A 12334-nucleotide genomic window follows, 5' to 3' on the forward strand; every position below is an offset into this window, starting at 1 on the left:
CAGGATGGTCTCCATCTCCTGACCTCGTGATCCACCCGTCTCGGCCTCCCAAAGTGCTGGGATTACAGGCTTGAGCCACCGCGCCCGGCCTGTAATTGTTTTAATAAAATTAAACAATTTCTACAAGAGGATGGGGATTAAAATTGTTAATCTAGAGTTAACCAACATGAAGGTATTAAATAAACACATCCTGCATAGACTTAGTGGATACTGAATATAAAATTACTCTGTGAACGATCATGCTCTCTGGCATGTATTATTTCAATTACTCTCACAGAACACAAAAATTAGGAAAACAAAAAACAAGTATGGTCACTCCATCTACACACTTTTATCAAACCAATGACTCGGTAACTGACCTTATACTACCTCAGGCATTTAGCTTAGGTGAGAAGCTGAAGAAAAGACAGATATCTGGTTCTAAATCAAGTAATTTACGAGGTAATGAAAAATAATTTGCACATGTGCTCTTAGAATTATTTGATTTTCGATATTCTGAAAAGTCTATATCAAGTTGCTACTTTTTTATCTGACCACATTCCAACACAGAACACCTAACCAGATGACTGTTGTAGATAGAGACTTGAGCCACATAACAACACTTCTGTCAACAAGGGACTGCATATATGATGGTAGTGTGCCTGAGGCAGCACAAGAGAGCATGATAGTTCACAGAGCACTTTTTTTGGGGGGGGGAGGACAGAGTTTCGCTCTTGTTGCCCAGGCTGGAGTGCAATGACACGATCTCGGCTCACTGCAACCTCTGCCTCCCGGGTTCAAGCAATTCTGCATCAGGCTGAGTAGCTGGGATTACAGGTGTGCACCACCACACCCGGCTAATTTTTGTATTTTTAGTAGAGACAGGGTTCACCATGTTGGCCAGGCTGGTCTTGAACTCCTGACCCCAGGTGATCTGTCTGCCTCGGCCTCCCAAAGTGCTGGGATTACAGGTGCAAACCACCACGCGCAGCCACCACAGAGTACTTTTATATTTATTACCATTAATATTAATTATACACTTAATATTTTATTTCAATTGCATAGGGCTCTAAATAATTTGTTGACATGGGTCTAGTGACTTACTACCTTAAAGGGAGAACAGTGAGTCTGGTATTCACGGCCATTTCCCCCCTTGTATCCCATAAGATTATAATACCACATTTTTACCTTACCTTTGATATGTTTAGATACACAAATACTTACGATTGTGTTATAGTTGCCTGCAGAATGCAATAGAGTAACATGCTGTACAGGTTTGTAGCCTAAGAGTAACAGGCTGTGCCATATAGCCTAGGTGTGCAGTTGGCTATACATCCAAGTTTGTGAAAGCGTACTCTATGATGTTCACACAATGATGAAATCACCTAATGATGGATTTCTCAGAATGCATCCCCTTCATTAACACATGACTGTATATGTACTCTCCTTAGAACCATGTTTGCAATATCTATAGCTTGAGGTTGGAAAGTTCTCAGAGACTGAGGAGGTGGGATTTATTTTCACTGGTTACTCCAAGATGTCAAATCAGTTAGTCTATGTGTTCAAACATGAAGCTAGTTAACCTGAGCTTCACAGGAACTTAAGACAAACATAAGTCTGGGATACAGTACACAACAATTTAGCCATTGTTCACTTTTCCATTTCTCCTTCCGCAAGGGATGTACCAAATCCAATAATAAATAAACATTACCAATAATTTTAAAAAAATGTTTAACCCAAACCTGTTCTATTTTATGCTTTTATTTACTGTCTAATTGTGATCGCTTCTTCTCATATATACACTAATCTGGGAAAACTAGATCTCTTTTTTGTAACTAAATAGATAATACAGTTGGGGTAGGTAAAGCTGTTCCCTAGTGGTTCTCAATTTGCAAGCTCTAAACACAAAAGCAGACATGCTTGGTAACTCAAAGCATGGGGATTCAATATCATTGGTTTCAAAGTCTGTGGAATTCACAGACACGAGCATTCAGCCTAGGGAAGAGAAGGGAGATAATAATTTAAAAGATACTGGGAAAAGAAAACAGATGGTATAGAAGAGTGAATTACAACATTTTAAAATTTGGGGTCTCTGCTTCAGTTCTGGCAATCCTTGGTCTTAGAAGACTAAATAAATACCTACAAGAATAAACATCAAGGCTAAATGTGTCAGTTTTTAGTTGCTTTGGTTTATTTTTTTACCCCAAGTTTTAAAAGTTATGTAGCCCTTAGAAAGTTCAGCAGGTAGTTCTAGTCATTAAGTGATTTATACACAGCCAAATAGTAACATTTTCAACACTGGTATTAAAAATGAATAGGATTCATTTATAATTGTTAAGTTTAATAATTTGACTTCCTGAAAAGCTGATTCCCGCCCCAAAAAGAAAAACTAGATTAGTTCAAATAGAAAGCAATTTGTAGAAAGACTTTTCAAATGTAGGTGCTTCATTGATCAAGTGTAAATATAAAGTCCTTGAGTTTCTTTCCAGCTTTACGGTTTCATGGCTTTTAACATCCTTGTGGGAATGTGATGCCCTACCTATATGCAACCCCCAAACCATTCATGTAACAATCTCAGGTAAAATTCAGTATCATTCTCTATGGTTACCACCCATTCAGAAATCGGCATTCGACGCTGGGCACCTGTCCACAGTACCCCTGGCTGAAAGACTGATCCCTGAAGGGAGGGGCAGACATGAAAGGGCTATGGGCATCCAGATGTGACCGGTGGTGTGTGTACGCATTACCTCTCCCGCTCCTGCTCCAGCAGGTTGGTGAAGTCGTCGCTCTTGTTCATGTAGTCAGTGTGTTTATGCTTCTCGTTCTCTAACTCGTACACGGTGCGCCTGTGACACTTTTCGGCCAGCAACAGCTGCTCTAGCATGCGCCGGTAGGTTTCTTTCTGTTTTTCCTCAAGTCTGTCCAGCTGAATAAGCAAACATGGGAAAGAGCTTAATATTTTATTGCATTTGCATAGGACTCTAAACAATTTGTTGACATGGGTCTAGTGACTTATTACCTGAAAGCGAGAACAGTGAGTCTGGTATTCACTACTATTTCCCCCATTGTATCAGTTTCTTTATGCCAATTGGCTGTATAAACCAACTATAATAATGTTGCAGTAACTTCTGGCTTTCTGGCTTTCTTGTAAACATATATATGGTTCCTAAACTTTTTTCCCTTTTAAGGGCGGTGGGATATACCACAATTTTATCCATTCTACTGTTGATGACCATTTGGGTAGTTTCCAACTTGGGTCTATTACAAATAATGCTGTTCTGAATACTCTAATTCATGTCCTTTAGTGAACATATAGCATATGTGTCAGGTGTATACCCATGAGTGAAATATGGGTCATAGGATATGTGTATATGTAGCTTTATTAGATATACCTATGAGTGAAATATAGGTCATAGGATATGACCAAATATGGGTCATAGGATATGCCAAGCAATTTTCCAAAGAAGCTGTACCCATTTATGCTCCTACAACCAATGTTTAAGAGTTTTGATTGTTCTACATCCTTGTCAACACGTAGTATTTTTAAAACTTTTAGCCAGACGTGGTGGCTCATGCCTGTAATCCCAGCACTCGGGGAGGCTGAAGCAGGCAGATCACGAGGTCAGGAGTTCGAGACCAGCCTGACCAACATGGTGAAACCCCATCTCTACTAAAAATACAAAAATTAGTTTGATGTGGTGGCACGTGCCTGTAATCCCAGCTACTCAGGAGGCTGAGGCAGGAGAATCGCTTGATCCCTAGAGGCAGAAGTTGCAGTGAGCCAAGATCTCACCACTGCACTCCAGCCTGGGCAACAGATGGAGACTCTATCTCAAAAAATAACAACAACAAAAACCTTTTAACCATTTTGATGGGTGTGTGGTGTTCGCTCATTGTGATTTTAATGCTCACTTACCTGATAAAGTTCAAACACTTTTTCATTTGTTTATTGGTCATTTGGGTTCCTAAACTTGCAGGAGAACAACTCTTTCAGGGTTTTATGAGATAGCACAAAGCTCTATACTCAGAAAGAGGATAACACCCTTCCTAATAGAAAAATTAAGATCTCAGCATGTACATGCACCAGGCTTCTCCTCTGGAAAGTAATTTTCATCACAATCTGTTTTTAAAGCTTGCAGCTATCTGCATTTCTAGGAAAAGTATATGTAGGATCCAAAGTCCTCTGTTTTTCAAGAGATGCTAAATATAGGGAGGATTTCAGAACTTGTAGACAGTACATATCTCTAAAAGAGTTCTTACCAAATATTATTATAGGGGCCAGGCACAGTGGCTCATGCCTGTAATCCCAGCACTTTGGGGGGCTGAGGCGGGTGGACTGCTTGAGGTTAGGAGTTCGAGACCAGCCTGACCAACATGGTGAAACCCTGTCTCTACTAAAAATACAAAAATTAGCCGGACGTGGTGGCAGATGCCTGTAATCCCAGCTACTTGGGAGGCTGAGGCAGAAAAATCACTTGAACCCAGGAGGCGGAGGTTGTAATAAGCCAAGATCACACCACTGCACTCCAGCCAGGGCAACAAAGCAAGACTCCATCTCAAAAACCAAAACCAAAACAAAACAAAACCAAAAAAAGGCAAAACAACAACAACAACAACAACAACCACCACCACCCATAAATATTATTACTGGGTTTTGGGCCGGGCGCGGCGGCTCAGGCTGTAATCCCAGCACTTTGGGAGGCCGAGGTGGGCGGATCACAAGGTCAGGAGATCAAGAGCGAGACCATCCTAGCTAACACGGTGAAACCCCGTCTCTACTAAAAATACAAAAAATTAGCCGGGCATAGTGGCAGGCACCTGAAGTCCCAGCTACTTGGGAGGCTGAGGCAGGAGAATGGCGTGAACCCGGGAGGCGGAGCTTGCAGTGAGCGGAGATTGTGCCACTGCACTCCAGCAGGGGCAACAGAGCAAGACTCTGTCTCAAAAAAATAAATAAATAAATACAAAATAAAAAAGAAGTCTTTGTGCCTCTTTCTCTGGTCAGGTTATAAGATTTTTTTATTGTTTATTTATTTATTTATTTGAGACAAGTCTCACTCTGTTGCCCAGGATGGAGTGCAGTGGCATGACCTTGACCTCAGCTCATTGCAACCTCCACCTCCTGGGTTCAAGCGATTCTCCTGCCTCAGCCTCCTGAGTAGCTGGAATTACAGGGCACGTCACCATGCCCAGCTAATTTTTGTATTTTTAGTAGAGATGAGTTTTCATCAGGTTGGCCAGGCTGGTCTCTAACTCCTGACCTCAGGTGATCTGTCTGCCTTGGCCTCCCAAAGTGCTGGGATTATAGGCACGAGCCACCACACCCAGCCTGGCCAGGTTATATGATTTTAAAGAGATCATGCCTTGACCACCTTTTTAGACTCTGGTGCTGAGTACAGGCCCTGGTACAAAGTTGATGTTCGGTAAGTGTTTGTTAAATTGGACCAAATCTGACAATCTTGATATTTCCCTATGCTACTCACTATCCTATTCTTCCCTTTGAATTCTAGTTCAGTGTTCCACAACTTTGGCACTGCTGAGGCCAGATAAATCTTTATTTCAGGGTGCTGTGAGCTGGAGGATGTTTAGCAGCATCCCTGGCCTCTGTCCACTAGATGCCAGTAAGCACCACCTCCTGTGTGACAACTAAACTATCCTGACACTGCCAAATGTTCCCTGGAGGGAAAAATCCACCACCACCCCAATTGAGAACCAATTGTTCTAGTTGAAACAGACATATTTAAAATCAGTTCTCAATCTCACAACCAACTTCCGGAAACCCCATGGGGTAACTCCACAGGGTCTCAGCATTAGAGCTATTCCCCTTTAGTTTTCTGTTTACCCTTCAGTTATAAGGAGGATTAAGTTCTCTCTATAATTGCATGATGTGTTCATTGTGAGTGAGTCATTTCTGGGGCCCAAAATAAAAGAGAGACTGCTCGCATTATCTTTTTCCCAGATCTCCACTTCCCTTGTTTAGGAGTCAGTGACCAGATAGAGACTGGTGAAGAAGCCCATGTTAATGGGTGGCTGATATTATCTGAGATCATCAGGAATTGCTAATTGTATTTTTATATCTTCCAATAATTTTTTGTAGTCTTTTTTTTCTTTTCTTTTCTTTTTTTTTTTTTTTTGAGATGAAGTTTCGCTCTTGTTGCACAGGCTGGAGTACAGTGGTGCAATCTTGGCTCACTGCAACCTCTGCCTCCTGGGTTTAAGCAATTCTCCTGCCTCAGCCTCCTGAGTAGCTGGAATTACAGGTGCCCACCACCACACCCAGCTAGTTTTTGTGTTTTTAGTAGAGACAGGGTTTCACCATGTTGGCCAGGCTGGTCTTGAACTCCTGACCTCAGGTGATCCACCCACCTCTGCCTCCCAAAGTACTGGGATTACAGGCGTGAGCCACCACACCCAGTAAACTTTTGTAGTCTTAAAGAGACAGTCTATGCGTGAGGTTTTCCCATTAGAATAGCTCCATTCCCTATTACAAAATATTCTCCCCAAGAACTTTCCAAATTTCTACAAATGTGATTTTCAACATATTTTAGAGAACATGTCAAGCATTGCTGAAACATCATCATCATCAGAAATGTAGAAAAAGCAACTTTCCCCCCTTTTTGAGCCTTGCTGTTTTATCATAAAATAGGACTCCCCATCCTTTGGAAAGTATTTGAAGATCAGTATTTTCCCTCTTTCTTCAGGCCCTACCCAACTCCTCCCAAAGGAAGGAGGGGTGACTTATTTGAAAGTTGTATTTGGAATAGGGAACTGGATATGTGCAGCCCAGCCCTTTCGTTTCTTAGTTTTTACTCTGCCTGTCATACAATGATACACTGTGATCTGAAGGGTCAAACTCTTCTGCAGGATCTCTCAATCCATGTAAGGAATTCTTGAGGGGAAGGTGGGAGCATTGCTAATCAGATGTTTGACTGGGAAATGTAACGAGATAGTCATTACATGGACATCTGGAGAAAAAAACAGCACATGGAAATATCAAGTGTTCTGGGGCCCCCTAGGCAGAGGGTAGACCTTAGCCTTTTTACATCTATCCTTGTAGGCTTTTGAGACTGGTTGTTTGCGATAGCTACAGTTCTGGACTAAGCCACTGGAGTAGGTGGCTGAAGTCTTTGTGGGTAATGTTCACCTCACCAAACACTAGCACAGCTTGACCACAACAGTAATTACATTATCAGCAAAGCAGTCTTTTCATCTCTTAATGCATAAGTTACTGAGGCATTGGTGTATGTAGTGTGTTTTTTAGGCAGAGCTGCAGATCCAGACTTTAGAATGTAGAGGCTATAAATTCTTCTGCTATAAAGCATTAGTATGTGAGGTTTTAGGTGTCAATTTTAAGTTTTGGATGTAAGAATAACATAGGTAGCAAAAGATCAGCTGTACCAGATGCTGTTTCTTGTTATTTTGTTTGGAACTACATCAATCTCCTAAGAGAGAACAGAGGTAGTCTATTTTCTTGGCTCTATGTGGCTTGTCCAGAGACTCTGAAGATTCTGTAGATTCATTAATCATAGATACTATATGTACATGGCTTTTGGTTTCAGGATCCAAGCTGTGGCTCAGTATAGAGGAACGGGTTTTATTAAATGACTAGTGAAAGTAGAATGGGCACCTATTACTTTGGAAATGTAGATTCTACTTGGACGAGGTGGAAGGAAAATTGAATGAGAGAATCATAACACCAAATGCCAAAAATTTACTAAGGAAAGAGAGTACCTGGAAGTCTTATTCTAATGAATAAAGTTAGTGGAGAAGTACAATAACTTGAGGAGAAATTTCAGTATGTTTTAGACAAAAAGGCATGATTCAGGAAGTATTTTTAGCTCTGTTACCTGCAAAGGGCTAACTGGAGAAGTATTAAGGAATTGAGGAAAAGAGAAATCTACTTAAAAGCAAATATGAGGTCTTAAAGACCAAACTAGATTTACACAAAGCGGAAATGGATCTAAGTACTTCTAAAAATAGGGATATTAAAATGGAAGGTATTTCAGACATTGTTGAATCAGAATGCGTGCCCAGAGACGACAGAGACAGGAGAGCCCACAGGACAGAGCAGTGTGACTTTCCTCACAAAGAAAGCATTAGGATCCAGGAAGGGATTGAGGAGAACACTGTAAATGGACTGATAGTCTTTTGTGAGCTCAACTGGGGGCCCTTCCCTTAAAGATTGCAACATCTATTCAAAGTGGTTATATAAAATACGAATAGATTTAAGAATCGAAAACTGGGAAGATCAGGGTAAGATATCTGAAGCATTATTTGGTGAGTTTCAGTGTCTCAGCTGTTGTAGATGGAATTGCCAATGTTTATTTATTTATTTATTATTTATTTACTTTTTTTTTTTTGAGAAAGAGTCTCGCTCTCTCGCCCAGGCTGGAGTGCAGTGGCGCAATCTCGGCTCACTGCAACCGCCAAGGCCTCCCAGGTTCAAGCGATTCTTGTGCCTCAGCCTCCCGAGTACCTGGGATTATAGGTACCTGCCACCACGCCCGGCTAAGTTTTGTATTTTTAGTAGAGATGGGGTTTCATTGTGTTGGTGAGGCTGGTCTCGAACTCCTGACCTCAAATGATCTGCCTGCCTCGGCCTCCCAAAGTGCTGGGATTACAGGCATGAGACACCACGTCCACTGGAATCGCCAATATTACTGGGGCCTGAGTGAACATACTCAAGAAATGTTGGGATGTGGTGTTTGAAGGAAAGATGAGACAAAGAAAAGGGAATTTAGGCAGGACAACATTAGATAAGTTCACATGTGAGTGTGGTGTAATGGAAAAAGGCCCTTTAATGAAGATTATCCAACTCAAGAAGATGAAAATAGATAAGATTTAGGTTTAACAAAGAATACTCTTGGCAGACTCAGAATTCTTTGATTTCACATCTCTCATTGAGGGAGCCCACATAATGTAGAATATGGAAGGCAATATTAGAAAAACAAATGTCTGGGAGCACTTGAAGAAAATGACTAAAATGCTGAAGCAACAACTCAGCTGAGCCTTCCTACACAGAAAAGTTGTGGCAGAAGAAATATTTTTGTTGCCTTGAGTCAGACAAGTTACTCAAAGATTGAAAGTTCAAACATGAGGGGAGGCTAAGTTCTGAGGAAGAGTAAGGTCTGATCCCTTCTGGGCCTCAAATTACACAGGCTTCAGAAGGGTAACCCTCTAAAGCGATGGGCTTCCTAGGCCTGGCAACAGGGCCCGAAAAAAGAAAAAGACCAAAGAAGTTTAAATACTCAGATGGGAAAATTGAATACCTAAAATGAGACCTAGGCACTGAAGAGGTCACCACTGCAAATCCCTAGACTTTACAAAAAGACAGGAATGTTTTGAATGCCACTCACTGAGGCAAAGACAATACCTGCAGAGAGGCTCCACCCAATCTCGAGCTTGCCACTTCCCATAATTATTAAGCTGCTGATGACAACAGGCTCTGGTAAGAGCAGGCTTACCAGAACCCTGCTATGGCTGAAGATTTTCTCTATCTACCTTCCTTCCCTCAGACATGCCCTAAATCTCTGCTTTAGTCTCTGGTAGGAGTAACATGGACCTTCTTTATACTGAGTCCTAGGGTCAAGGAATATCATTTTGCTTGAGAAAAATGTATCTTAGTGCTAGAGACTCTCTTGTATTTTTTAAATTTATGAGTGTGAAGTTGTACTCTGATAATTGCATGTGTCCTAATAATTCTTTAGATTCTTCAGAAAAAAGTAGACTCTAGGGACTTCAGGATATCTTAATACAACTTTGAAAATGCCGGTGAGTCCAGGTTTTTTTACTAAAGGGGAAAACAAAAACAAACTCTACCCAGACAATCAATTGAGATCCCACTGGCTAAAGCTAAGCAGAATACAAAATTAGGAAGGAAAGAAACGAAAACCTTCAATGTTTTTGGAATTTTGCTTAAGAATTATGAACTCTGATATCCCAGACTTTAATTTACAAAGAAGGGCAGAGAAATTTAATATTTGCTGTTTAATTTTTCCCCAGATATTTGGCAAGGGAAAAAGGTCCACTGTATTGGGTTCATTGCTTAACTTCTCGTGAGTTCTACTGGATACCCCTGCTGGGCCTAATACGGTATGGAAATAAGAAAGAGCAGTGATTTTTGGCTTAAGATATAATATGGCTTCTAGGAAATAAGAGCTAGACTACCTGCTCATGATCCCAGGAGGCTAATGGAACAGTGATGTATCACAGTTCCTGCCTCGTGAATTTGGAAGCAGGATTCTGCTCCTAGGTAACAATAACTTGACTGTTAATTTCAAAGGGTTAACAGACCCAAAATTTGTAAGTGGTGGAAGGAAATCTTTTCTCCTTCTATCATTTTATTTCTCTCACAAAATGGACTTCATTTTGGCAGTATTAGGAGAAGTATTTTCTGCCCTCTCTCTCTGCCTTCTCACTCACTTCTCCCGAAAGGGGAAACGACTCTTCAGATTGTTAAGAGGAGAAAGGAACCATGAAATATGCCCAGCTTAGCCAGTTCCAGAAGGACAAGTCACAGGGTGAGTGTTTTCTGTTCTGATCCTCTGTCCCTGAGTTAGGAATATTTAGGTCAGGCCTACTTTCTAAAGGTAGGTCGGAAACTCCTCTCTCTGTGTTCAGCCCACAGAACCCAGTGGATTGGAGGCAGTAATCCTGGGTAAGTGTGTATTCTCTGCAGACCCACCTCTCCCTTGGTGGTGAGGGTGGGGAATGTCATCCCAAGCACTAGCCTTGGAAGAAAAGAATTCAGAAGCCCAAATGAGACCATTTATCCAAGCTGAGTTCTCTAATCCAAGTTGTTATTATTATTATTATTATCATATTAAATACATGTTTTTGACCTCTGTGTCTTTTACTCCTCAAATCTTCCCAAGTTTCAAACCAATTAAGGGTATGAGCAGTTATTCTTGAATCCCAGCAAATACTAATGACTAATACTTGTTAAGTACCTAGAATGTGCCAGAGACTATGTTAAGAGTTTTATAGGCATTGCTTTATTAAATCCTCACAGCAGTTCTGTGAGGTAGACACTGTGGTTCCTCACACCCCACAGTTGAGGAAACTGAGGCTTAAAGAGCTTACATAATCTGCCTATAGCCATACACAGCTAGCAGTGGTAGGTCTCAGACATGAAAGTAGATCCAGCCTGTTGACTGCATCCTATCGTATAATCATCTCTTAACTCTTTTGGAAAAGATGAGAATAGAGCTCCAGTTTATTCTTGCTGCAGAAATTTAAAAATTTTGGGACCATCAGTCTGTTGTGAATGCTGTCTAAAGCAGATCTTATCTCTGAGAGTTATCAAACTGAGCTGCTCCAAAGGCTTGACATAAATTACATGTTAAACGTATAGTAAGTTGTTTCAGACTTTTAATTTCTGTTCTCTTTTTGGTTCATGACACTAATTTCACATCTGTAAATTTTTTAATATAAAGTCTGAAGGGTCAATGTGAAAAACTTGTATCCTAATCTGGCTCGAACTTCTACTACAATGTGAGAGTATTTTTAAAATGTGGTATTATGAGTAATCAATAATAATAGTCATAGCCCTATTAGAATTCCTTTCATCTTAAAGAATTGCCCTAAGTATTTCATAAGGATTTTGCCTCAATCACTATATTTTGGCCACTCACATTAGACCATTTTAATTATGAAAGAGTTTATAAAATTCGAAAAAAGTGTCTTTATAACCATATCAGTGATAAGATCAATTTAATTTTAGGTTACCAATTTTGTAAGAATCATGACAGCTCAATGTTAAAACTGGTAAGCACTTCAAATTTTTACACTATCATTTCTTAGAGAAGTAAAATAATAATATACTGCAAGCGCATGTAACTATCAGAACCACATGGAAAAATATATTTCAGGCTTTGGTATGTTTAAAGAAAAGCTTCTACAATTCTTAACATTGAAGCTTATCCACTATAACCCTTGACTTATTTAATTACACTTTAATTTTATATTAGTGTATCATCAAAATTTTGCCTTTGAAAGAAAATGTTAAAGCATGTAAATGGAAGAATGTGAAGATATCTCCCTGAGGTTCCTTCCCTTCCAGGGGACTTCTTGGTGTCATATTTTTACCTCTGAAATCGGTTTTTCATAGACATCTTCTCCTATGGATTTCTCCTGGGCAAGAATGGCATCTCGGTGCAGGACCCGCAGCACTTTCTCTGGCTCCGCAGACCCGTAATGAGCCTCCAGAACCTCAGGTTTGGTTTTCTCCGTCTTCAGCATATGGATCACGTCTTCTCTGGCCTGTAATAGAAAGTGCAGCAAGATCAGACGATTGATAATGTAAATCACATACTGGGCTCAAAATATCAACAGAGAGCTTATTGAATACATCCCC

General features: G+C 40.5%; 1 protein-coding gene across 4 annotated transcripts in view; it reads right to left on the reverse strand.

Moving 5' to 3' along the window:
- Positions 1-12334, reverse strand: part of FILIP1 (filamin A interacting protein 1) — a 205530-nt gene that overhangs the window by 63557 nt on the left and 129639 nt on the right. For all 4 annotated transcript variants that reach the window (XM_011965833.1, XM_011965831.1, XM_011965830.1 and 1 more), the window contains 2 exons: positions 12067-12240; positions 2727-2905 (listed from right to left, as the gene is read on the reverse strand). In XM_011965833.1, the coding sequence (XP_011821223.1) occupies positions 2727-2905; positions 12067-12240 (353 nt within the window). The remainder of the gene's footprint in view (positions 1-2726; positions 2906-12066; positions 12241-12334) is intronic.

The sequence above is a fragment of the Mandrillus leucophaeus genome, unplaced genomic scaffold (genome assembly GCF_000951045.1).
Source record: "Mandrillus leucophaeus isolate KB7577 unplaced genomic scaffold, Mleu.le_1.0 Scaffold738, whole genome shotgun sequence".
Lineage (NCBI taxonomy): Eukaryota > Metazoa > Chordata > Mammalia > Primates > Cercopithecidae > Mandrillus > Mandrillus leucophaeus.